General features: G+C 41.0%; 1 protein-coding gene and 1 long non-coding RNA gene across 2 annotated transcripts in view; one reads left to right on the forward strand and one right to left on the reverse strand.

Moving 5' to 3' along the window:
- PRTG (protogenin) overlaps nucleotides 1-26,569 on the forward strand; it is an 81,471-nt gene that overhangs the window by 38,278 nt on the left and 16,624 nt on the right. The window contains exons 9-11 of the mRNA XM_074917239.1: nucleotides 3,327-3,491; nucleotides 4,540-4,845; nucleotides 6,057-6,245. Coding sequence (XP_074773340.1) covers nucleotides 3,327-3,491; nucleotides 4,540-4,845; nucleotides 6,057-6,245 — 660 coding nt within the window. The remainder of the gene's footprint in view (nucleotides 1-3,326; nucleotides 3,492-4,539; nucleotides 4,846-6,056; nucleotides 6,246-26,569) is intronic.
- LOC141965519 (uncharacterized) overlaps nucleotides 24,793-26,569 on the reverse strand; it is a 34,020-nt gene continuing 32,243 nt past the window's right edge. The window contains exon 8 of the long non-coding RNA XR_012634469.1: nucleotides 24,793-25,898. This is a non-coding gene — a long non-coding RNA (uncharacterized LOC141965519). The remainder of the gene's footprint in view (nucleotides 25,899-26,569) is intronic.

Consider the following 26,569-nt stretch of genomic DNA (forward strand, 5'->3'; position numbering starts at 1 on the left):
GAATGAGTATTGGCTGAATGGTGAAACCTGTTCTTTTTTCACCCCTTAGTCTCTTACAATGAGAAAAGTATACTCAGAACTCTAAAATATGCTTAAATAGACATGAACAGTTTATCCTAGTCTCCGAATTCTTATATAAAACAGAATGGATAGCTGGAATAAAAATGAGCAACTAGAGACTTTAAATTCCCTTTCTATTATGTAATTGCTTTAAGCTAAGGTCATCTTCAAGGTGGTAGAAAACAGGCATTTTTCAGAAAGGATTGCCAAATGACTTGAAAATTTGTTAGGTGCGTGGCTTAAACTAAGCTGCGATGTGGCTCTGTTTTCTAGGAATTATTTCTTTTTCCATTTCTATTCAGTAAGTAGTTTATTCAGGGACAGGACTGCAGATGCTCAGCTCTGTGTGGAATACCAGTATGCCATCTGCTAAGCAGAGGACAGGAAGGACAGCTTAATTACACTGAAACTAACACAGGAATAGCTGCCTTCGCTTTTGCAAGTGGGATATTTCAGTACACAAGAGAATTTTGTCTGAAGGAAGGAAGGAAAGAGTTGCGGGAAATTCCCCCCTACACTTCCAGTCACTGAGGTATTGTGCTCACGCCCCCCTCTTAAAGCTAATATGAATGAAGTCACACTAGGTAAGTTTTCTGGGTAATTGTATGTCCGGTGCCAGTACAGAGGGCAGAGACTGGGTAACTTCAAAGAAAACCAGAAAACTGTCCTTAGGGAAGTGTGTGTTTGTGCAGGAAATACTCTTGCACAGTAGTGAAAGGAGGTACCTTCTGAAACATGTTTTCTGCAGAATTGTTTTGCCATCCCTGCTTTATTTGCTTGCTTATCCAAAGGTTATATCTTGTGAAATGAGAAAAAAGAGAACAAATGCCAAACAAAACCAACCAACACACCAAAAAACTCTTGATTTATTTGAACTTGTGTTCTCAAATACCCATTTTTTCATCTTTCCAGCCTGTCTTGTGATATTGACTTTATTTAATACAATGCTATTGTGCATTAGTAAAGAAATCCACAGAGGGTGAGTGGGGAGGGCTGTATTAATTACAGTGCTGGGAATCAAAATGTAGGTGACCTGCCTGCAGTTTTTCTTTGGTAACATGATTGTATAGAACCAGAAGATCTACATCAGGACATAAACCCACTTTTGTCTTGTTTCATAGAAAAAAAATGTTGACTTCCAAAGGCTAGTAGACTGCATTTCTGTAAAAGAATTGCTTTCTGAGATATAGTCTATAAACCTTTGTGAGGATGTTGCCCATATATCAGAGGCATTATTAAAAACCTAGAAAATGCCTTTGTGAAAAAGTATCACATCAGCCATCCCTCCAATATAAATTTAGAGGCAACTATATTTAAAGAAATGCAAATCGAATATTAAAGAAAATCTTTTGATGACATTCACGCAATACCAGGCCATGGAGGTGCTAACCTAGACTGTTGACATTATCAGCACCTTATTTACTGTCTAAGAATTCTGGATAATTATCTATTAATTTAAATAGTTTGTATTAATGTATTGCTTTCATTATTCCTTTCAGCCTGTCTTTCCTCAGTCTGCCCTCACCCCCTGTTTCAGGCCTTATTGAAGATTCAAAATGGTCTCAGATGGATCTGACTTAACTAGAGCATATCTTACTTGCTTAAAGCTTCCCGTGTGTTACTTTTTACATTTACGTTCATAAATTGCTCTTTGAGTTAAGAACCACATTTGTAAGTGTGAGTAAAGAACATTTTATTGCAGAATTAAAACAGTGCTTGTTAAGTCTTCTGAGCTGTACTGATGCTTATGGTTCCATAAACTTTAAACAGAAAGGAAAACTGGATAATACACTAATTTGTAGAGTTTTTTTCTGTAGACTTCACAATGGTTTCTGTATTTGAATACAAAAGATACCATCACTCGTCGTTTCATTTCACAACTTGAGGATTCTGACATTTCACTGTAAAAAAGAAGTTCAGGTCCTCTTCCCTCTTTAAAAAAAAAAAAAAAAAAAAAAAAAAGTTAGTGTTTTAATCAAGTTAGTTGAAGAAACTAACAGGTGTTTTTTTGTATTTTTGGTTTTTGTTTCTTTAAGCAGAATATTTTACATTCAAATCAGGGTCATAGTAGCAAGAGGAATAAGGGTCTGATGAGCGTGCATGTTGGAGTGTGTTAATTCCTTGTTAGTGATTTAGAAAAGGCACAAAGGGAACACTGATTGTGGTGGAAGGCAAGCCTTGTTCTCTATTATGGCTGTTTCATTAGGGCCTCTGCATGAGGCCTAGCAATCCATTCAATGAGAGAACAAGTCCTTTTAATTTGAGCTCAAGGATCTTGTTTAGTAGGTCAGAAATCGTGCCTTGCAATTCCTAATTAACAGGCCATTAACTAGTCTGTTGTGAGATGCTCGTAATCTTGTCTAATTAAAATGCTATCAAGTTAATTCATAAATGTGGGAAAACTTAATGGTGGAATTTGCCTTTCGTTTTGTTTATAAATTCGGTTGTGAAGAGGAGGAGCTGGCTCTCACAGAGTTTTGATTAAGTTGACGTGCACTTGGTGTGAATTGTTCGTTAACACAGCAGCTTTCACCACACCTATTCCACTTTATACCCTTCCTCTATAGGGATAAAGCCCAACAAAGGCAAGGACTGCTGCATGTGTTGCTATGCATATTTTAACGTGAATTGCTGAGAATTTTTTTTTTTTAACAGCTAGCTAAGGAGCCAAACATTTTTTGAAGCTCATTCTGGTCTGTTCTTGTTGGCCTTTCTCCAAATTAAAGAAAAAAACCCGTGTCAATCAAATGTAATAGAATTCACAGGGCTAAAATGAGATCCTTTTGCTGAATAAATTCTTTCTGTTTATTTCTTTTGCTGGGGGGTGGTGTTTGTTTTGTTTTTGATGGAGTGGAGCCCTTGCATTCCTCGCAGTCTGCTATAGAAAGACTCTAAATAGGTTTTGAAAAAAACCTCCCTGACTCTAAACAAATAGATTTAGAAGCTCAGTATGAATGATAAGGCTATTAGAGCTTGTCTGTTGTGTTACTGTACATTGGGCACAGTTTGTTGTGACTAATTCTAAATAGGGTTTAGAATTGCATTCAGCATCCCTTATTCAGGAAAATCCTGAAACACCATAACCTACACCACGGCACGACACAGTTACTCCTGTGCATAAAAGAGCTTTTACTTATCAAGGTTGAAAAACTAGAGGTAGATTGGGGAAGAACGTGAAATAACTTTGTAAGATCTTAAAGCCAAGGTGCTGCAATGTTTAGGGATTGTTGGGAATTTTTGTTTGTCTAACCCTTGTTTTATGCCAGGTTTAAATAATGAAGAGTACCAAGTGGTCATTGGAAATGACACAACCCATTACATTATTGATGACTTGGAACCAGCCAGCAACTACACGTTCTATATCGTAGCTTATATGCCTCTGGGAGCCAGTCAGATGTCAGATCATGTGACTCAGCACACCCTTGAAGATGGTAAGACAAATACCCCTGATTTAGGTGAACATTTCTATTTGCACTGAACAGAATTGTCTAATCCAGTGCTGACGGCTCTTGGGGATCCCAAGTTTCCATTGACATCAGTGAGAATTCTGGATACGTGCAGTGTGAGACTGAGCCAGCTAATGAAAATGAGAATAAAATAACACTCTGACAGGGCAACGTTGCATGTTACATGGTGTCTTTTTCTACGTTGAAAGACGTTTCATTAAATCATATAAATAACTTTTCTAGATCTTCAAGACCTTTCCTCAGTATTGAGATGATAGCCTGGGATTTAGTCTCTATTGGCTCTTTCTTGGGCTTCTGAAACATGAATCAAACTGCACACCCGCTGCATCTTTGGCAAATTTTGGAGGAAAAAATGCAATAAATATTTGCTCTGCCAAAAAAACTTATGTTTTTTTGTTTATGGGTTTTTCTTGTCTGTGTGCTTGTTAGTAGAATCAGAATTTCATAAAAGACCCTACTGACTGACTTCTGTGCAGTGATTTAACTAATCCGAACATCACTGCAACAACAAGCTGTTCAGTAGAGTTCATTAGAACTGATTAATAAATTCTGACAGGGTTAAGCTTTGGCAGTATGGAACATGGCCAATTCCAGTTGTCTGCCTGCCTCTTTGCCAGGAGCTACTACACTCATTACGTGGTTGGTGGAAGAAATCATGCACTGAGGTCTTCAACAGTACAGGTTGTTTTCTAGGCTCTCGGTTTAAGCTGCTGCATCTAACCTTGACAGTCAGTTTGTCAGAACAGTGAGGTGCTGACTGCCTTTGATTACTGCTGGCAGCAATAAGAGAAGAGAACGTTGAGGGCCTTACAGAAAGGAGCTTGCTAAGGCTGTTCTGCATGCAGAAGGTGAGAAGTGTGAGCAGTGTCAAGTCATCCTTAAAATAAACAAGAACCTACAAAACTTCTTATTTACTCTTACATTACTGGCACCTCATCATAGGCTAAGGTGCCTCATGAGAATTTTCTGTCTCTTTTCCCTGAGCTCAAAAGCTCTGTCTTTTCCTTTTTAGTTCCCTTGAGAGCTCCTGAAATTAGTTTGACAAGCAGGAGTCCTACAGATATTCTCATCTCTTGGCTGCCAATTCCTGCAAAATACAGGAGAGGTCAGGTGGTCCTGTACCGGCTGTCCTTCCGCCTCAGCACGGAGACCAAAATCCAAGTCTTGGAGCTCCCAGGGACTTCAGATGAGTATCTCCTCGAAGGCCTGAGGCCCGACAGTGTGTACTTGGTTCGTATCACCGCTGCAACAAGGATTGGCTGGGGAGAGGCATCGTTGTGGACTTCCCACCGGACTCCCAAAGCTACAAGTGTGAAAGGTAATTCCCACCCTGCCAGCACCCTAGAGATGGGGGCAGTTCAAGGCTTCATCTTAAGGATATAATTTTTTCTGATAAGTAGTGCAAGGATGTGAAATAGTTTTTCTCATTACATGTTCTTGTTCTGGTGATCTAGAAAACAGTGTTGTAACCATGATTCTGTGCATAATCTGCAAAAACTTCTGATTCCTTTAATAAATTAAATGCAGTTAATACATAGTTTCAGGATCAAAAGTTGGAGAGGAACTAATCTGTCTTATGAAAGGCCTTACATGTGACAGGAGAAGGAAACGCTGATAGATCACTTTGGTGTCAATCTCTGATTGTTTCCACATGTTGATGTTCATATATTTGACATGGCGGCAGGAGACTTTAATTCGTGTTAGTGAGCTGCCCAGATACTTTAGCTTGTAGACTTGTTTCCAGTAATAACACGGTTTTCTTGTGTTCTATATAATTTGGATTAAAAAAACCACAAACAGTGACCCCAAACCCTGTTGTTGTTCAGTGTAAAATGCCCTTCTGCAAATTGGGACGTTACACATTAGCAGTGTGTTAAAGGATTTGAGCTGGTGCATGTATGTCTGTATTACAAACAAAACGCACATATGTTTTGAATATGCAAATTGAATTGATATTTGAAGTCTAATTTAAGTTGTTATAATTGAGCTTTGGATTACATTATTATTACTTAGTAATGTCATGCAGAAGAGCATTCAACTTTGCATGAGTAGCTTGAAATAGGTGTAGATTTGAATTTATAAGTTTATTTCTTAGCTGTAGTCCGCATCCGTCCACTTTGGATTTCACTGAGTTTTGACTGCTATAGCAAATCAGTAGCACTTGATGAAGTGTGATGTTGCTGTTAATCACGTTTGCTCTGGCTCACTTTAAAACAGGAGGTAATTTTATAACTACCTTTGGGTGTTTTTATTTGTCTTTGAAAATAGTGACCATATAATTTTAATTTATTTATTTATTAAGAGGTAGAATTAATATTTTATATTCTGATTTATCCTAAACTAAGTTGTTAGATTAGCTTATAGGGAGTCAGACATCATAATTAAGAAATAATTGAGGGTACCCAGATAAGCTAGAGTCAAAGTCTTGAGTTGACTTTGGATTGATGGGCACCCAGGTTTTGCATGAGAATTCATTGTTTCTAGAATACAAGAATATTACAAATATTACATATTTGTCTCTAAAACCAGCACCAAAGTCTCCTGAGCTGCGTTTGGAGCCAATGAACTGTACAACCATTACAGTACAGTGGCAGCAGGACTCTGAGGACACTGCAGCTATTCAGGGGTACAAGCTGTTTTACAAGGAGGAAGGCCAGCAGGAGAATGGACCAATTCTGTTGGATGCCAGTGATCTTGAGTATACTGTCAGTGGCTTAGGTGAGTATATAAAATATTTCTTAACTCTTCTGGAAGCAGCGAAATCAAAGGACATCTTAGAGAGCTGAAATCATTAGACCTGTAAGGCAACAGCATTAGGTTTGGCCATCTATGTTCCCACCAGTAAGCTTTGCAAGCTTGTGCTATGCTGCTGATAGAATAATCCTCTCAAAAGATGTGTTGCACAACACTTAGATTACCACATCTTGTAAACCTTGTGTAAGTTGGAAGAAGGACACCCAACTACTTATCACAAGATAAAGAACTTAGAGTTAGTAAGTACTGCTAGGAAATGATATGTCTTTTTAATATTCAGTTTAATACACAGTTTTTTCAGCTTTTGTGTGTTTGTGCCTGCTCTAGTAACAGCGAAAGATTAATACAAAATACCAAAGATGTTTCTCTGCTGTTTCTAGCCCATTTCTCTGTCCTTTGTAGCCTTTGTCACAGCTATACTGCACAACGAGCACTGTTTGCTTACTGTAGTAGCATGTAGCCCTCATGCATGTTATTATGCTGTTAGTTTTTTTAACGAATACTGTTAAATATTCGCAGGACTGAGCACAGAGATTGGGGCACAGTGCTTGCTGAGTCCCATTGGAGACTTTCCATTGATCACCTGACTCTTGTTTCCCCCTGCAGCTCTTGCCATGTGTACTAGTAAGATGTGTTGGTAGCATCCCTACCAACAGAAGGTAGAAGGTGCTTCTCTTACACGTGTAACTGAGAATTTCTTTCGGTTTATGATGTGATCTATAATGTAATCAGCACAAGTAATATAGGACTTGGCAGTGTTTGAAGTGTGTCGAGATAGTTTACTTAGGGCTAGTGTGGAGAATTAATCTTGACTAAATTATCAGAATTGACCTGCAGTCTTAACTAGGTCAGATGGCCTCTTGACCGTGCTCAGATATTCTCATCTGCTGCATACAGTTGAGGTACTATTTTAGGGGAGATTTGAGGGGAGCATTCTGGTCTGTTAAGTGGACAACTGACCATCTGTGACCATTTCTAGCCAGAGCATCTGGCAGCAGCTGACTGTTTAACAGATCTGTGAGACAAAAGAGCAGTGGGTTGAAAGGATGTGGTGTCTGTGTGTCCTAGGACATAAATGCTGCTTTTTTTTTGTGTGTGGTGGTCTTATTATGCAGTTACAAAGCGGTAATTTCGGACACATGCAAACTTATTAACTGTGTGATCCACATCATATGGATTTTCTCAGTACGTTTCTCCTCCACAGATTAAAATATTATTTTAGAGAATTATTTTAGAATGTCTATTATCTGTGTGGTTTTATTGTTTTTTTCTTTCCAGTAAGTGTGTAGACTGAGGAGAAAAAAAAAGCAAAGTGAGTTTAGGAAATTACAACTTTGACATGGTCATGTTGTTAACTGAATTACGAGAAGTGTGGGCATGGATGAATTCTTGTGCTTGAGTTAACCATTCAGTCACAGTGCACGTGAGATGGTGAGAATTTATTCCTTATCATAATTCTCAGTAAACATGGTGACTAAACCATGAAACATCCCATATAATCTGATTGCCATTGTTTATATTTTTCACATATGTGTAACTTCTGCTGCCATAGGTTAGATACACTGAAGAGTTGGGGTTTTTTTCCAATAACTTCAGTAGAAGTAATCTTTTAAATTTATTTTTAATGGGATGTATTGAGTTATTTGAAGAGTATATCAAATATGGGAAGTTTTCCCGTGTAAATTCCTTTAGTTGTTTCTTATTTTTGTTTGCTTTGTAGCATTTATGGAAAAATGCATTCATGGCTACAGCTACAAAAGACTCACTTGGCACAGGAAACTTGCCTAGGTCATGATTTTCCATTGCTAAGATGATTACATATGTTGAAGCTTGGAAAGTTCACGCAGACTTCTCATAGTGACAGTCCCTGTCTGGCTGCTGTATTTGCCCATTGAGAAGCTGCCTCTGAAATACTTGCACATGCTAAATTATTTCTTAGAAAACAGTACAAAACCAACCTTTCTCTGCCTGTGGCAGCTGCACGTGTGGAGAATATAGCAGGTAAAATTATATGCAGTATATAAAACCACAAAGACTGTAGCAATATCCACACGTTAAGAAGGGACTGACTTTTTATTTTTGTGAATAATCGGGATTATTTGGACCAGGTTATTTATGTATTTCAAATTTAAAATATTACTTATTGGGAAGTGGTCCTACCTGGTAGAATTTGAGATAAAACAAGGCAAGCCACCACTCTAGGTTTTGGGACTGTAGTAAACTGAATCTTCATGGACTGGACAGGGGCTTTGAGGACTAATGTTCTGTCATCCATTTGCCTCTCCTGAGGACACTAAACTACTGATTTATTGACAGCCTCTTTAAAATAAATGTCTTCATTATGAGCTACAGGAACTAGTAGAATCCTGCAAGTGTGAGATCTGAAGGGGAAAGGTGTGTTTTAAGATTTTTGGTTTCATATATGTCAGATAACATGGTCAAAATAAAAGATTATTCCCAATTTGGAAGAATATGCTAATAGTATTAGGTGCTTCACAGTGGCAAAGACGGAGTAGTTTCTCTTGCATTATCTGTTGCCACTGAAGTTATGTGGTTTCCAAACATTCCCTCTTCATATCTTAGTTTGTCATGACCTAAGGCTGCCCTGCCATTCCCCGTTCTCTTGCACAGTTACTCAACTGCAGGTAGACTTCTCGTGACGTTTGGAGCACGCCAGTACGGGTCTCCGTGGAACTGTCTGCAGATGGTACAACAGCCAACTGTGCAAAATCTGTGTATTTAAAGAAGATGGTTCCTTTACTCTGTGGCAATTGAAGTGCATTACAAAATCAGAATTCATAATACTCTCTAATCAAAGAGAACGTCAGCACTGTTGATTGCATTGATTGTTGATACCATTGATACAGCCACTGTAAATGATTGGCAGATGTCTTCAGGACTCTCCATGGAGGGACAAGCATGATAGGTAAAGCAGAATCAGCAGTGCTAGTATAAAATAGATACCAGTGACCATGAAATATAGTAATATGAATATTATGCGGTATGTTTTAATCTCTTGTTGGTTCCTATCTTGGTTTTTGATAACTGACCTCTCTTACTCCCGTGCAGGTCTACCCAGTTACTTCTGTGTATTTTTAAACTGGATTGTTTAGCACAATAGTTACCATGTGAATAGAATTAAACGATCTGATCAGAGTCAGGGCTGCCATTCTCAAAATAAATATCCACAGTTTCACACAGACATTTGTTTGTGTTAAAGGTCTTGGCACTTATTTTTCAATAGCAGGCCATTTCCTAGTCCTGTGCGAAATTCCATTATTACTTGAATTTGCCACAGGAGAGCAGACCCTTGGGTGCATACCGTGCATTTTTGCCTCTATTTTTAATTCCTCCTTTGCTTCCTCCTGTTCTAGAAAGTTTTCTGTAACGGAAAGTCTTTAATCGTGAGACTTGATGACTCTGCTGGTACGGGTTCTGTTTCTGTAATGTGTGTTCAGAAGTAGAAGTGAGTTTTGTTGGTGGAAGAGTTTGTTTGGGAACCTTCTTGCTCTGCAACGGAGAGGGAGATTGGGAAAGCTTGACAGTTTAAAACAAAGGGAGTGTCCACACCATCTTATCTTCCCCTTTAAATATCTTCAAATTATTTTTTTCAAAGAGTATTTTAAGCATGTGCGTATGCATCTCTACCTCAGTGTTGTTGGTACTCACTGGGTGGGCTGTTTGCCTGCCCCAGCTCGCTGTGGTTGCAACGGTGACTGGTAGGAAGGTAGAGCCTGTACAGCAAGGGCAGTGACTCAGAACCTGTTTCAAGCTTCTCTGGTTTATCGGAGCCAGAATCTTTTCATACCTAGGTTGTAATGCTAATGGGAATCTCATCCTGGAAGCTACATCTAGGGACAATAAAGTCAAATTCAACCTCTTGGTTAACAAACTCAAGAAAACATGATCAATTCTGATGCTGTAACAAGAACACTGTTCTTCAAGCTGCCTGGAAGTCTCCCTCTCCGAACTTTTTTTATTTTCAGTTCTCATCATGATAGTAATTAATTAAATGGATGCCGGGGGTAGGAGAACGAAGGCAACACGTTCTTGTGCCATTAACGCCTTCTATGCTTGGAGAGAGGAGGAAAGCAAGTGTTGGCAGTGCTAACTCATCCTTCCCTAGGGTGAACTGCTGCTGTCTGGGACCATCCCCTTGAGTGACAGTAGTTACAGGGAGGATTTCAGAAAGTTGCAGTTGAGTGACCAGGCTAGCGTAGGGTCACCCTGACTGCACAGCAAACCCCGAGGGGAGCTGGTTGTGCAGAGATGAGCTCACCTTAGGTGCTCTTTTGTTTCTGCTGCATACAAGGTGATATCGCAGTAAATAACCCTTTTCACCCAGACACCTTAGGCGATGGAAAAACTGGTCTGTTAGCTTTGGTGAAAATGCCTTGAGCCTGGGAGCCCTCATACCTTGGCCTTTCCCTGGTGAAGGCCCCTCCTGTGCTGGGAGCACTGGTGGCTCCCCAGGGCCTGGGGGGCTGCAGGGGATGGGCCAGAAGCTGCCAAGTGATTTGGTGGCCATGAAATGGAGTGTATCCGCTTTAACAACAACAAAAATTTTAAAAACCCTGTTTGGAGATTCCAGTGAGGCTTGGAGAGAGTGCAAGCTGTCTTCCTGGGAAAGCTGCTTCTGTGCTGATGAGGTCATCTAAGGTGTTTAACACCAAGGACATCACAACCCCTTGCTGCCTTTCCTGGTACTCCAGTTTTACATTACCAAGTGGCATTTTCCCCTGCCCCAACCTAGTTCTCTTGGAAAAAAAATCAGATTCAGTCAGACTCATATTTACTCATTTACTCCAAAAAGTTTGGTCTTATTCAGAAAAACTGCCCTGCCTGAAAGCTCTTCTATGTCCTACCTCTTTCCAGTTGCAGAGAGGAGAAATAAGGGAAAGTGCATTTCCCTGCCCTCCTCGACTTGGACAAAATTTCCAAGTGAAGAATCTGTCAAAGTCTAACTGACACAAAGACACATTTTGTGACCCTTCATAGCACTCTCCTCTGGGAAGGGGGTTTGTGTTGAAGAATTAGCCAGCTACCTACTACACTTAGCATTTCCCCAGAGTCTTGGCCTTCACTTGTTTCATTTCCCCTGGATCTATTTATATTGTGTTACAACCGTGATTATAGCTAAGCTTTAGTCCAGGGCAGCAAAGATGACAAGGCGATTCTACAGTCTATACAAATTGAATAAAGGTGTGTAAGAAGAGTCAATGCAAAGAATTTCTCCAGTTACACTGCCTGGTGCATGTCACCCAAGTGTCTCCAGTAATAATGCTGTAAAAGTGCTTTTGAAGTTTCGTAAAGCAGTTGGTATGATGGTCAGATATGACAGAGTGGTTTTGTTTGCACCACATTACAAGGAGATGTGCTAGAAAAATGTAAATTTTAACGACTCAATGACATCTTTGACATCTTTCTCATTAAGAACTGCAAATGCTGTAATATGGAGAACTACTCTAAGAGCATTCCATGTGCTAGTGTAGTTATTTCTGATAGCTGGGACTATCATTTCAGTTACCCCAGGTTTTGCTGGTGTCCAGATGTAGTCTTACGTACTTGTATCTGAAAATTCTGGGATACCCAAAAGAGTGTATGTGGGAGTTGACACTGCGTTTTGGTTATAAGTTACTATGGAGATTTAGCTTGGGATTCCCATAGAAATTCCAGGAGCCAGGCATTCCTACAGTTTCATGAAATGATGTGAAAGAAACACAGGTCATCTCCCCCAGCACTAAATTATTTTTTAATTTCATAATTAACTTCTCAAATGTCATTCAGTAAAATGTAATCTGGTGTTAGAGATAAACTTTATTTCTGCTCGAGGTATTTTATATCAGATCAGGGATTGACAGTTAATGGAATGTTGATTTGAACAAACTACAGCTCTTTAAAAAACAAAAAACCAAATCAGTTCTTAGTAAAGATCAACTTAAAACTCAGTTTTCTTGCTCGGAAAACCAGATGATAGCACTGTATGCTATATATGCTGTAGCTATTATATTTACATTGTTACTCAGTGAAAAGTGTCTGATAGCTCAGTCCGTGACCAGGACAAATATTATCATTTATTTCCACTGTTTACAGCTGGGTCAGTCTAGTGTTTACTCACGCTGATTACATCCTTATACTAAACCTCTTATCTGCCAATTCTCCTGATTGTGTGTAACAGGCTTGCTACTACTACTTATCAACTAAAACGTAAGGGATTTGCTGAGAGAGGGGAGAAGGAATTGGTCATATTGCATGGTAGTAAAACCAGAAGCCCTAGAAGTAGAGTGGGCATGTTTAAAAGCAACCTCTTCCTCAGCTGTGACCTTTCTCTTTCGCAGACATGGCAGTTTATATATATTTGTACTTAAACCCGAGCTCTTGCCTAGTCCTGGTATGATAGTGCAATTCTACTACATGTCAGTGAACAAGAGACACACATTCCTTACTTCAGTCATGAAAGGCAGACTGTCACCGCTCAAAATGAGCCTGTCTTCCAAATGTGGATGTGGCATATCTGCATAGAATTTTTTTTCCTTGTTTTTTTCTTTCAGGGTTTAAAAGGAGCAGGGAGAGAAACCCTTGCAGATTGAAAGGGAAAAGGGAAGGGGGATTTATTACTCTCTAACTTTTTTTATCTGGAAAATATCAAAGCAAATGCTGCTTTGACAAGCTTTCACCTCTTTTGTATAAGGAACCATCTTGCATTTTACAGTCTGTAAGTGTAAGTAGAGATCACACTGGGTTTTGTTCTGTTTAGTTGTTGGAATTTACATACTGTCACGTCATGTTTTGTTTCAAATGTGTCAGTGCTAGTGATTGCTCTAGATGTGTCTGTAGCAGAGAGCTCCTTTTAGATTCAGATTTGCTGTTCTTGCTTGTGCAAGAGCTAGGTTGGGTGGCAGAGGCAAGGGAGGAATCAGATCTCGGCCTTGTGCAGCGTTTCTGATTATGTACTTGTTGGTCCATGTGCAGCTCGGTGTGTACCAGGACTAGTAAGCAGGGAGCATCAGGAGGTTGCACAGCGCAAATATACTGACATGGAGTGACCAAACTGATTCACAGGCTCACCCGCTCGGTTCATGCCTCCCGTACGGAAGAAAAATACTACCCTGTTCAGATGAAAAATTGAATTGAATTCTTACTGAGCCCGGTGAAGCTCATGTTTAACTGTGTGGCCCTTTGTTGCAGCTTTCGGGCATGGCATCCCGTACAACAACTGTCTTTGGCTCAGCTTTAGTTAAGCACTTAGGACTGAGTGGGCTCACTAGATAAGTATGGGCTTGTTTGGAGCAGGCTTGCTGAGGAGAGGCCGGTTAACTCTCAGCTGCTGATGCTGCATACTATTATGCAGTTCAAGTGCCACGTCTGTAAAGATGCAGTGCCTGCCTTCCTGTGCACTTCTGCCATCATTTCTCTTGCACTGTGCAATAGTTCACAATTGTATCATAATTACATATTTTCACTTTTTGTTCTTAAAAAAAGATCAGTTTGTCATGTATTCTTTCTGACAGTATTGCCTCTATTGAAGAAATTGGATTTATCAAAACTTTTTTTAAATCGCATCACAGTTACTTCTGCCCATGGTGTTGTGTTTGTTGTGTTTGTGGGTTTTTTTTAATAAACGTTATTTTCATACAGTTAATTTGTAATGGAGAGCTTCAACTAATGTTTAATATATTTGTCAATTTAAAATTACATCATCAAGCCTCTCAATAGGTTTATTAGATTTTAATTTTTTATTAGATTTAGCCAGTAATCAACTTCAGTAGATGCTGGAATACTGAAATCTGTCACATCCCCATTAGCAGCACAACTGGTTTTGGTGTTGATTAAAATGTTACATATGACAGACACTTATTAAGATGAACCTCTAGGCTTTCTTTGAGTTAACTGCAGAGCCATGAAATGGCTCTAAAACTCATGGAAAATTAATAATTTGTATACATGCTAAGCATTTAATTTTAGGTCAGAAAGATGCATTCTTGCTCTCTTAGTTAAGATCTTTCAGAAACGGGTAGATTGTGTGTTGGAGGCATTGCCTAATATATTTTCATGTAACCTTCTTGAACATGCTCTCTGAACTGTTTCAGTTTAAACACATTTATCTGGGAAAATAGGCCTGACATCCTCATTTAAACATGCCTTCACTTCTGCAGTAATTCATTTTAATTTCCCAAGCTAGTGGCTCTTTAAAGGGGAAGGACGTGGTGAGGGAGGAGAGATACCCAAGTGAAGAATAAAGATTGAATACACTGGACTTCAAAAAACAAAACAGTGTGCTAAGACCAGTTAAGCCTGACTCTAAAGAGGTAGTGGGAGCTGTCAGGATGAGGGAAGTTGCATCATTTCATGGGACAATGCCTTGTAGCACTTTTAAAGGTAAAAATGTAAAGATGCAGACTTTACTAAGGCAAGAGGAGGGACGATGTTCTATGGGCCCACGGCAGCAGCACGGAGCGTTGTTGCCTGGTTTTGAGCGACTGTGCCCATAACTGATCACAGGCTGTTGCTTCTCTCAGCACATCAGACTGTCACAGCTCGAAGAACTGCAATCAGGGGTGCTGCAAAGCCTTGGGAATAGGAGGGGAGGGTTTTTTTGCACTCTGGCAAGAGAACTTGCAGCCTATTAAAGCAAACTACGTTGTCTTCAAAGTATTTAAAGGTAAAATTTTCAGTGGTGGGAAAGTGATTAGAATCTTGCAGGAAATGCTCTCTGCTGCTCTGCATTCTCGGGTAGAAATTCCACCATTTAAAGCTAAACCTGTGTGGGAATTCACTTGGGAAATTGTGTCATGTTGATTGAGTAACAGTTAGGATATGCAAATAGTGTTTCATTGTTCGTTTGCTGGAGCTGAAGGTTAAAATTTGCTTCATGAAGAGGGCATATTGATCACTCCTTACAGCAAGAAAATTGTAAATTATTTTAAATAAAAGCCCTTCAAGTTGCTCTTGAAATATTTCTAAGTATTACAATGAATAAGTAACAGTCTACATTTAAATAGCTATAATGTAAAAGTGACCAATAAATAAAGACTAATTTATTTGAATTGGAAATTAAGTTAAATGTGTAGCCCTGTTTAAAGAGAAAAAAAGAGCAAGCAGTTAACAGTGGCAGGAATGACCAGATAACTGCTCGAGCTTCTTAAATAAAACAATAAAATAAACCAAACCAAACAAAAAAAACCCCAACAGCTATGTACATTCCTGCTATACAAACCTTTTTAGATTTAAACAGAACTTTAAATACGGTGGTGGTTGTTTTGTTGGTTTTTTTTTCCCCCCCAAATGAGAGGATTTGTCTCTGGGAGACAGCATTATTTAATTTGCTATTTATTGGACTTCATTAGTAAAATACTTAAGTCCTGGATTGCAAAGAAACTGCTCCTTGGAGAAAGCTTAGAGAAAATTCCTGTTATAGGAAATTAAATCAACATTGTCCATTAATCATACTGCATGTCAACCCCCAGACCTCTCTTGATTGTTCTTGGTGAATGTGAGGAACCATTAGATGTGTGAGGTCCTTAAAGGTCTGAGTAAGTCAAAGGGGAAGAGTTTAAAAAAATGCCACCATTAGCACATGAAAGAGACTTCAGAGTGGACAGAAGAAAACATTTGCTGTACAGGGCTAGTTACATTTCTTAATTTTTTCCCCCCTTTTAAAAAATTTATTATATTCTTCCTTTGTTAAACAACAATCCAGATGTTGTAATCCAAATGTTAACTTAATTTCTCCCGAGGTTTTTTTCACTAACTTTTTTTGGGTCATGTTACCACTTGTGATAGTTGTATGGGAAAAGTAATAGTAGGGGCTCTTGCAAATTCTGTGTTAGTGATAAGTAAACACAGAAAGCTAAGCTAGTCTATATATAGCTATAGCTGGTTATATATTTGCCATGAAGGCACTATCGCTAACAGAAGCATTTTTCTACTTTGAGAAAAGATGCAATTGTGGAAAAGCCAGCGCTGTTGTTTTGGTGTGGGTTTTTTTGGTTTTGGGTATTTTATTTTTTTTTTCCCCCCCAGGCTGCCCGGAGTCACACTTTTGTGGCAAAAGAGGGAAGGGTACGCAGGAAGTGGGAAAAAACCCCAATCTTGTGTTGGAAGAAGCAGTTCTTGCTGTGAAACTTCTGTGATTTTTTTTTTTTTTTTTTTTTTCCAATCTGGGAAAAGAGTTTAATAGAAATAAGTTTTGCCTAGAAAGTGCATTTCAGCATTTGTACTCACTTTCGTGTTTTTACTGTTACCACAGCTGAATATTGTACCCCAACTCAAGCTGGTTATCTTACAAAACAAAAATAGTTGGTACTGCACGTGTTTCTAGAAGCTGGAACAGGGAAAGACATTCTTGATGCTGTTTGGTAGATCAGCTGCAGACTTGCATTTCCTGCCTCTTGTGTGCACCCAGTTGTGCATGCTGCAACGCAGTACAGCTGACACGTTTGTACGTCCAGACAAAGGAGGAGACGTAAAATATTGTATGCAAATACATCTTGAAAAAGTGGTCTGTATGTCAGATCCCAGGGCTTGTTTTTAAGGCAGCTGAACTGGAGGCGTGTAGAAGCAGCAGGGATAGGGGGAGAGAGGCAGATGGGTAGGTGTTGCACTGCTGTGCCTTGTGTCCATTTACCCATCAGTTCTCACTTCGTATACTTAAGGCGCAGGGAGGGATGAGCGCACAGCCTGTTGCCTAGCTCTGCATCTGCATGTCTGTATCTGCATGTGTGTACGGAAACTGTTGGGAGAAAACCAGGCTATCTTCTGGCTTCCTGATCCTCTCTGCCTTCGTCTAGTCCAGCACTTCTCCATCAGAAGCATACCTTTTAATATATTAGTCCTTTGCATTAGATTTTATTTTCATGATAGTTGTTAATATAGTTGGCATAACCTAGCTTTTTTTTTTTCTCTGTTCATTATCTTTTGGCCACCTTCTTTACTGCTTCTCGCCTGCTTTTATCTAATTTCTCTTAGTTCCCTCTCAGTTTCCACTTGTCTTGGAAAACCCATAGCTGTGGCACTTGCTAACAGTGATTTGTGCTGGAAAACTTTGCTGGGGTGGTTTGGGTGTACGAAGTCTCTGTGTGTTACCCAAGCAGAGCAGACAGGGAGCACGGGCTGTGGTTGGAAGAGTCCTCTCGTGGATGCAGCGATAATCCCCCTCTCCCTCGGGAGTGACAGCCAGGTCATGCTGCCAGGCCGGGCAGTGACATGCCTTCGGAAAAGCACCAAAGCCCGTCGGGGCGCAGGACAGAAGAGCGAGGTGACCCCCGTTGGCGTGGGGCTCCCTGGCGGAGGATCAGCCCCGGCAGGGTCGCCGGCCCCTGGCCGAGAGGCGTCTCGCCCTGGGCCCAGAGGCCTCGTCGCCCCGTGGGGCCCTGGAGCCCTCTGGCAGAGCTCCGCTTTGGCCAGGCCGATTTCCACTGTGTTATTTCTGCTCATGACACCCGCTGGGTGCTTCCCGCACCCTGTGACCGCTCCAGCGAGTTCCACGGGCGGGTGGATGTTCTCGGTCCCCCCCTACGAACCGGGGCCCGGAGCCGCCGGGCCTGCAGGGCCCTTCTCTGGAGCCGCTGGGCGCGGGCGGATCGAAGTGGGAGCGCTGAGCTGTCCGTTTCCAGCTTCGCGTCCAGACTTGGATAACAGCTCCCCCTTGAGGGAAACTTCTTGGATGAATGAATTCCCGACGGCTGTTGGACCGCGGGAGTGTTTGCGCGGAGGGGTGCGAGGATTTCGGGCGGCGCGGGGCTGAGCGGGGCCGGGCGCAGGGCAGGTGCCGCCAGGGGCTGCCCGCCTGCCTCGGCGTGTTCCGCGGCCCGAGTTCACCAGAGTGCGGCTCAGAAGCAGCAAAAGCCGGCGCTCCGGAGAGGAAACCGCGCCTGTGCTTGTGTACCCGTCCGTGCGGCTGGCTGCTGCTCCGCCCGAGCCTGCGGTGACACCGGGGTGTGCGGGGGCCGGGGCGCAGGACCGAGCCTGGGCCGCGGGGAGCAGGCTGGCCGCTGTCAGCACCAGCGCTGCCTAATGCCGCTTCAAAGCGCTCGTCAGACTGCCCGCTCGGTTTAGCGTTTGGAAACGGAATTAACGATGGGAAACCCTTTTCATTGCACAAAGGAAGACAGCTAGCTAAGAGTTAAGTAGCTCTGTGTTTATTTTACTTAAGTAATCAATCAGTCAGCCTGCTTTCCATTTTCTAAGTGTTGTATAAACTTCATATGCAGAGGAATTACATCAAGGTAATTTCGTTCTCCTTTTTTCAGTCAAGATACTAATATATAGCTTGATTTAAATCTTGAATGCATTAGGAAAGATGACAAAAATAACCTCGGTTATGAGTGATCTCTTGGTCCTTTACTCTGTACCTCTCAGTTCCTTAACACAATGCTTGACATGTATCCAGTGCTTGTTCCTCACAAAACTAACTAATTAAAAAATGCAGCAGGTATGGCAAAAGATTGAAATTACCACTGGTCTGGTAAAACACTTTTGACAACAACAGCGTTGTTTCCCATGAGAAGTGATTATTAAAAAAAAAAAAAAAAAGCTAAGGAAAAACATTTTGAAGGAAAGATTTAAGCCAGGCCGAATTCCAATGTGTATAATTATGGAAAATACACACGTAAAAAACGTTATTGGAAAAGGGGACACAATCTGTGAAATTCTATTCCAGATTCTGTGAAGTTGTAGTTTACTTTTCCGTGTTGTTATTGGTATTCTGTGCTATTCTAAGCATCCTTTAAAGTACAGTAGTGTTTACCTGTAGTAAATAGTCTTTACTTTAAAAACATGTTGTAACCCATTTCCAAGTGGGGGAAAAACATACTTTTGTCTTCACAAAACACCACAAAGTGTAAAAGAAATTGTAGATGCTGTGTCTACTATTTCTTTTCTACTAAAAGAGTGAAAGACTTTCAGAAGTTTCAGGAAGCCTGAAATCTTTCAAGCTACTCTTCTTCTTTAGATGCTTCTTGGTATAGACATTAAACAACACTTTTATAGAAGGGTGTTAGTACTCAGAACACAGTTCAGAGAATTACCCTGAGTAAAGGATTGGAGTTTCTGAGAATATTAGGTCCAAATTCAGACTGCACATGTTGGCTCCCTTTACACCACCTGCAAGATCTGTCTATGGTGCTTTCAAGAATACTGTTCAAGAAATTTGGTCTTAATTAAGTAGTCTTCAAATAAACCATTAACAACTATTTAACTAAAAGCAACAACAACATTAACTTGCACAGCTGAATTATCTTAGAAGAGCAGAGGCCTGGCCTGGAAAAGGATGAACACCAGATACCATTGAAATACAGTTTTAGGTGGAATCGGCGTGGAGATGAAAAGTTAGTATAATTTTTACAGAGAAGCAAATTCTCTTGGCCCTCTAGGTGGGTATTTGTACCAAATTTAAGCTTGCTAAAAGCATTCAAGAAGGAGTATAAGTATGTAGTATATCAGGCTTCATCGCCTGGTGACAAGCTGGCATTTACTGTGTTCTTTTAATAAACTTTACTGTGCAAATTCCTACCGCAGAACTTATTATGAATAGCTCATGCCAGTGTGCCATTAAATATCACAAGGGTGCATATGGGAGCCAAGGACGTTGTAGGGTCCCGGATACTTTTATTATCATTACAAATGGAAATTTTCTTAAGGGCATGTTTTAGAAGTCTGGGATGTGCTGTATGAAAACGTAAAGGCTAAAAATAACACTGCTGCGCCAAACCACTGAGGAGGTAGTTCAGCATAATCTAAATGTAATTAAAATTAATACCCTTGCTAAATGTCAAAGATAAGCAACCAGTCAGAGAGGCTGTAGAGAACTGAGGCATCTAAGAAGGTAGTGAGAGAAAAGTAACAGCCACGTTCACGTATGGAGAGAGATACTGCAGTGCATTTCGTGGCTGAGCGGGACCTGCTTCCTCCTGCCACCACACCTCTGATGGAATTACCTGCTGAGCTGAGCCATTCGAGTTGAACTCCTTACAAGTGCTATTAGTTGTCTTCCCTGCTTCCTCATTTGTTAACCTGTGTAACTGGAAAATGTTTAGAGTTATGTGCTGAGTTTTCAATGAATACTTTGCCTTAGACGTAGTGTACAAAGGAAGCTTGATGCCAGCCTTTTATTTTAAGCTTTTTAAATGCATCTGGATTTGACTTCAGCAAATGAAGTATGAGTTGTCATATTAGGAGCAGTAAATGTGTATCAGACTAACTGACAGTCCGACAAATGTGTCGATTTAGCAAATTCACTGTAAAACTTGTCAGTCTTCTAGGTTAACTTGCCCCTCCACCCTGTATTCAACAAATGAGTGCCGAATTTTGAGCTTCGTTAAGCAGTTGCTTTATTGACATCTGCAGAGTGTCTGTATGAGAACAGTTCAGTGCTCACACAAGTGCCTGCCAGCAAGGACACAGCGTGGATGGTGTGGGTCTGTCAGGGGCACCACCACAACCTGGTGTCTGACAAATAAAAGGGAGCGCTGTGGGAGCGGGAGCACACATGGCCCTTGACACCTGCAATAACACAATGTCCCCCTGAAGTTTGGGCCCTAATTATAGATGCAGCTGGGTATAGGCCATGCAGCCAATATTTGCCTTAAGAAAAATATAGTGGTGGTTTCTACTTGCATATATTTTGTTTGTTTTCCTGTCGTGACTGACTTGTTTTACATCTAGCAGTTTGAATGGGTTTGCGTGCAGTTCCTTGTCCTCTCAAGGAGGAGGGAGCCAGACTGACTGTTAGTTGCCCTACCTGAAACTTCTGCGTCTTGCAGTCATGCTTGCAACAGCACAACTCCTAAAGCTTGAGATCTGAGTCACCAGACCACAGATGTTTTTGCAATGAAACTGTGCACCTCTTAGAAAGTCACTGTGGAGCAAGTAATGATAGATAGTGTTTTCATTTTGCTGCACAAAAGGGTCAAAATGGCACGGGGAGTCCATGACAGACCAGCAGAAAATGTTGGTTCTGAAAGAAAATTTATTTCATAGCTTCAGGGGGAAGTTTGGGCGCTGTGAACAGATTGCCTTTGTCATTGTGTAAAAATGTTGCTTGTAAGGTGATGCTGGATGTCAGGCGGTCAGGGCATAGATGAGGCAGAGCTTGGTACCCAGCAAATGTGAAACCAAACTAGGTAGAGTGCTCGCTGCACTGTGTTCAGATGCATTTTCTGGAAGCATTCCTCTTAGTGTGGAGGTCAGGCAAATTGTCTAAACTCCCTTCCTACCTGCAACCCAGACATGTTGGGCTTTGCTGAGATGATCTTTCCAGTTTCTTCCATCTTACGGAAGAGAACCTTTCATAGCACACTCCTGTTTTGAGGAGTGCTTGTAGCAGAATTTGTGTGGGTTTTTTTTTCTTTTTTCTTTTTTTTTTCTGTTTTCCCCGACCCTCTGCTGTAATGTTTGATTCCCTGTTTTCTGTCCCTCGTGCATGGGTCAGTTGCTGTGTGCAAAGGGACCTGTTGTACGGGGTGGCACGTCCTGTTGGGGCCACTGCACGAATTCTCAGTAGACATATCTGTGTTAGTAACTGGGGTAATTAAGGCTCTGCTGGCTCCTTCGGACAGTGTTTCCCTCCCCCCTCGCCCTCCCTTTCTTCTTGCAGAGATGGCCTCTCTACATAATTCCATTAAAGTGATTGTGCTCCGAGGGGTGGACTGAGGGGCAGTGCTCTCATCTTTCAAAGCAGGACCAATGAGCTATGTGCTTTCCACTGGGCAGCAACAAAAGAAAAGGTCTCTCAGAAGAAAAGACAAGCACAAAAGATCAAAATTAGGTGTTTGTCCAGGCCTCTGGTATTGCTTTCAAGTTAGCTTTTGAGGGCTCACTTTGAAAACGGTGAGCCAGGCTAGTTAACATAAGGGTGTCTGCTACTTTTAGAGTGTGTTGTTAAAATAATATTGGAAGAGAGCTTTTTGCTTGTGCAATTTAACAGTTCTCTGAAGCGCAAGAGAAACAGGAACTGACTGCGGACACGGTGGTGATGTTCCCTGCCCCTGCGGAAATGGAGCAAACTTAAAATCCTTGAGATTTGCTTCACTTCTTTTAAAAAGATTAGAGACGTCTAGATGGTTCTCTCGTTTCTGTAGCCTTCAAAAGGCTGAAGTACTGTACGCTGGGAATTCATCCTGCCCTGCTCGCCCTCCCCCCACGCTTTTTTTTTTTTTGTATAAAGCTGCTATTGCTGCTGGTGGGCAGTAGTGAGGTGATGTTTTTACTGCAAGGGGGTGTGAGGTGTTGTTTGTCCTGGGGCCCTCTGAGGGGATAGTGCAAAGCTACAAAAGGGATACAGACCCTTTTCACATTTAGACAAATAAGCGAGAGCCATCCAAAGCCGCGGCAAGCCAGACCGTTCAGCTGGATCAATTCACATATGTCATACGTTCTAGTTTCTACCAAAATAAACTTTTACAATGTTGTACAAAGAACAAATTACTTAGTTTCTACTTCAGTTATTTGGTTTGCAAAGGAAAACATGAGTATCACAGGCAGTCTTTGTTCCATCGAACTGTTTAAAGTTACCTTTAGATTGAAAAAAGAAACCCCAAGATTTAAAACGTTGGCAATTTGCAACCTCTCAAATTTTTAATCTGGTATTAAAAGGTCGTTATTTAAAATGCATGATCAGTTGAAATTCCAACTCCTTTTAATAAAGAAGTCATTAAATATTCTTATCTGAAGCTAGTAATAATGCTTCAAAATTACATACCCAGAGCCTCGGCAAGATTTAAAAAGCCATAATAGAACAGGATTGCTAAACTGTGTGTGTTTGCCTAATCGTATGTACTCGAGCAAAGTAAAACAGCGTTTTGTAGAAAAGAGAAATAAAATCCAGTACTGAAAATCTGAGAGGGAATACCTGCTTTTGAGAGGAACAGACACGAATCTCTATCATCCTCCTTCCACTGCCCGGCTTTATGTTAGTGTTTGGCTTGATGCGCTTTTCTCTGTCCCTTTCGTCTAGTGTATTTGAAATGTATTTGCTTATGTTCCTAATAAGTTTCTGCTGTATTTACATTACTTTCCTTCAAAAGTACATTTTTAGGGATAGTATTTCTCAGTGCTCTTCCTTTCCCACCCTTCCCCCTTAATAATTCCCTTGGAGCTCTGTTGCTCGAAGCAGACTTTGGCTAGCCCCAGATTCGATGTCAAAGGCCACGACCCGATGTCAGAGCAGCCCATGCTGCTGGCCTCTTCTTTGAATAATTATCTGGAGTTTATTGTGTTGGAAGGGACGGGCTTGGGGGCAGCGCAGTCACCCTGGCAAACCAGACCAATGAGCTATCCAGCCGGACCACTACCCAACAATGGACCTGTAGGTAACACAAAAAATTCAGCAGCACAAAAGATTAAATTAAAAATGGACATTTGGCTGCAGAAGTTTTGTCCTTACAACAACCATTTTTTTCAGCCTTCTGAGTGTTGTGTGGTTTTGATACCTTTAATTGAAAGGGAAAAAGTATCATTTAAAATTTTGTATGTAAGCTAAAAAAACCCCTGAAATTTATTCCCAACTGTTAGAATTGCCATACTGGATGTAGCTTCAGAAGGTGTTTCTAGTCACTGAATGTGACACAGAACATCAAGCCATTGAACTTTTTGTTTTGTTTTTTTTTCTCTAGAAATTCTGCGCAATCTTAATTCTTTTAGAAACAAGAATAAAGCCCCTGATACTTTCATTTCTATCGATATTTTCCCTTCAAAGTGCCTAGAACAGGGATGTTCAAAACCGGTACGAAAGTATGTTCAATATTCAGACTTAATGAGTCAACAGTAAATGATAGTAAAACGTCCATTTTCTTTGGGCTTCCTTATCTTTTTCCTCTCCCCAAAGAGGACTTAAAAAGTCTGAAATCCAGATTGTGGAGTGCTGTCTCTTCTTATCAGGACTGAATGAAAGGCTGCTGGAGGTGGACTCGCTGTTCTGGAGGGGGGCGGTTGGGGGGGAAAGTTCTTTCATGGTCTGACCTTAGATTCTTTCTTAATTTTATCTAGCCCTGACCTGTTGGCTCTGCTCTGGCTCCTTTCAAGGCCTTCAGAGCCTCACAAACATGTAGCAGCTGAAGGAAACAATGACAGGGCTTTTAGGGGTTGCAATATTACACTCTCTTGTAACCTTGGCTAAGTAGCCTGTAAACAGATGCTTTCTGTGGAGCATTTGCCAGAAAGCCAAAATTTTGGCTGTGTTGCTATCAGCAAACATGGCTCTAACACTCTTGGTTTAGGACTCCTCACTCTGTGTTCAAATACAAGCTTCAGCTGAACAAAGTCACCCGGAGCATCTCCTGTGTACAGTGTGGTCCTGGAAACTGCTGGTACAGGTTTTATTCTTGTCTTTAATGCTATAAATTTACCTGGAATAGAGGAATCGTAGGAAGATGAATTATCAACATCTGAATGGGATAAATGCAGTTTGGTCTTCTGCAGAAAACTGCTTTGAAGGTAGTGTTAAAATGTAATCAGAACATTTGCATTTCTATCTATCCTTTTGAGAAGGGAGGGTGGAATTGTATATGGATTAGGATTTTTCATTGGCTGCGGTGTTAGTGTCACACTGCTTTAAGCTTAGAGGGTTTTAATTACGTAACAGAATGTTGTTGAGAATGGAATTTTTGTTCCGCTGTGAATATTGGAAGTGACTTTATTGTTCTTAGTAACTTTTCCTACAAGTTCAGTCTGTGCAATCTTGGTAATTTAAGAATTGAGACCGCAGCTGAGGAAGTACTTTTTAATGCAGCTGGGTGATTGGAAGCACATTGTTGTTTAACTGCTAATACAGACATTGAATCTTTGATGCCTCCGGTTTTCCCAGCTGGGCTCACTGGCAGTGCAGGAGGACGCCATCTGGCAGTAATGGGGTACAGCTCGACCAGATGGAACGAACCCACGGCAGCCCAGGAGATGTTCCTTCCTCTCCCCGTGTCACCCGCATTGCTAGGGAAGGGGCTTCAAAACAGAGACTACTGCCCCCCGCCCCCTTCCTCCAGTGACGGTGGGTGCTGCAGGAGCCATCCCAGCCAAACCCGCGTTTCAGGGGCCGGTGAGGGTCTGCACAAGCACCCTTCATTCTGGTGTGGAGTAATGCCAGATTGGTTTATAAGTTTGTGTGTATTTGCCTCAATGTTTCAGAAGAACTAAAGTTGAGACAGTAACTCAGTGGAATTCACCAACATACACTAAAACTAGTTGGGGCATGAGAAGACACCAACTCTTTTCCCTGCCACAGTGTATGCATTTACTAGACCGTTTATATTTTCCCAAGCTTTGAAAACTGGGTTCTGTACGTTTAACCCATGTTTAACTAATATACGTAATTTGAACATATTAAAATGTTAAGTTTTGGAAGAGAAAATGGGAAAATCTGAATATGAGTATTTCTGATCGACAGCTGATTTGTAGTAGCAATTTCTCCCCGTACTGAAAGAGTAGATTTATGTGGAGGCAAGGCTGATGGCAGTAGTAAAGAATACTAAATAATTTTGAGCTGGTGCGATAAAACGTGGATGTTCCGATGAACTGTAGGGCAGTAGAACTGCCAATAAATCCAGTCTCAATCTTCATGATAGTTTGCAGTTTCTCTCAGTTCCTTGAGCCAGCCAGCCAGGCAGCTGTGGTTCTCCCTCCATGCTGGGAAATGAAATGACTTGTCACACAAACAGTGTTGGAACATCTGAGTGCGCTGTAGTAATTTTTCTTGAAGAATCCGTTTTTACAGCTTTAACACCAGTAACTGCTGTGAGCTTCCTGTCTGCTTTCTGAGAAGCTGGACATAATCTCTGAGATTATATCTCAGGGATGTAATAAAACAGTAAAATACACAAGTAAACCATTGCCATCTGAACTCTAACCAAGCTTCAGCTACTGTAATGTTTAATGCTTTTTCCAAGTTACAATCCCTGTTTTAAATGATATTAATATTTTTGCTCATACTTGCAGTATTCAGCGTTGCCATAGTTTTATTATACGGTGTAGAAGCTATTCCTAGACTAGCAAAGCAGAGAAGGCTCCCCCATGTGTCCTGCTGCTGAAAGACCTCTCAGGGTTGAATCTGCAGGGCTCTCTGCAGATGTTTATGGGAGAGTGAGTGCCAGGATGTGGGATTTCAGAGCACTGTCACCAGGGAGCAGTGAGCTACCGACAAAAGCTGCCCTAGGAGAGTCCAGCTGATCCTACATAAATTGTAAACCAGTGATTTTTGAGACAGTATCTATTTTGATAATTTGAAATTAATCCATGTAAGGCCTATTTAGCTTTTTCCTACTCTTTATTGGAGTATTAATTACCAGAGGTGAACCTGT

This window comes from Athene noctua, chromosome 13 (genome assembly GCF_965140245.1).
Source record: "Athene noctua chromosome 13, bAthNoc1.hap1.1, whole genome shotgun sequence".
In the NCBI taxonomy this organism is placed as follows: domain Eukaryota; kingdom Metazoa; phylum Chordata; class Aves; order Strigiformes; family Strigidae; genus Athene; species Athene noctua.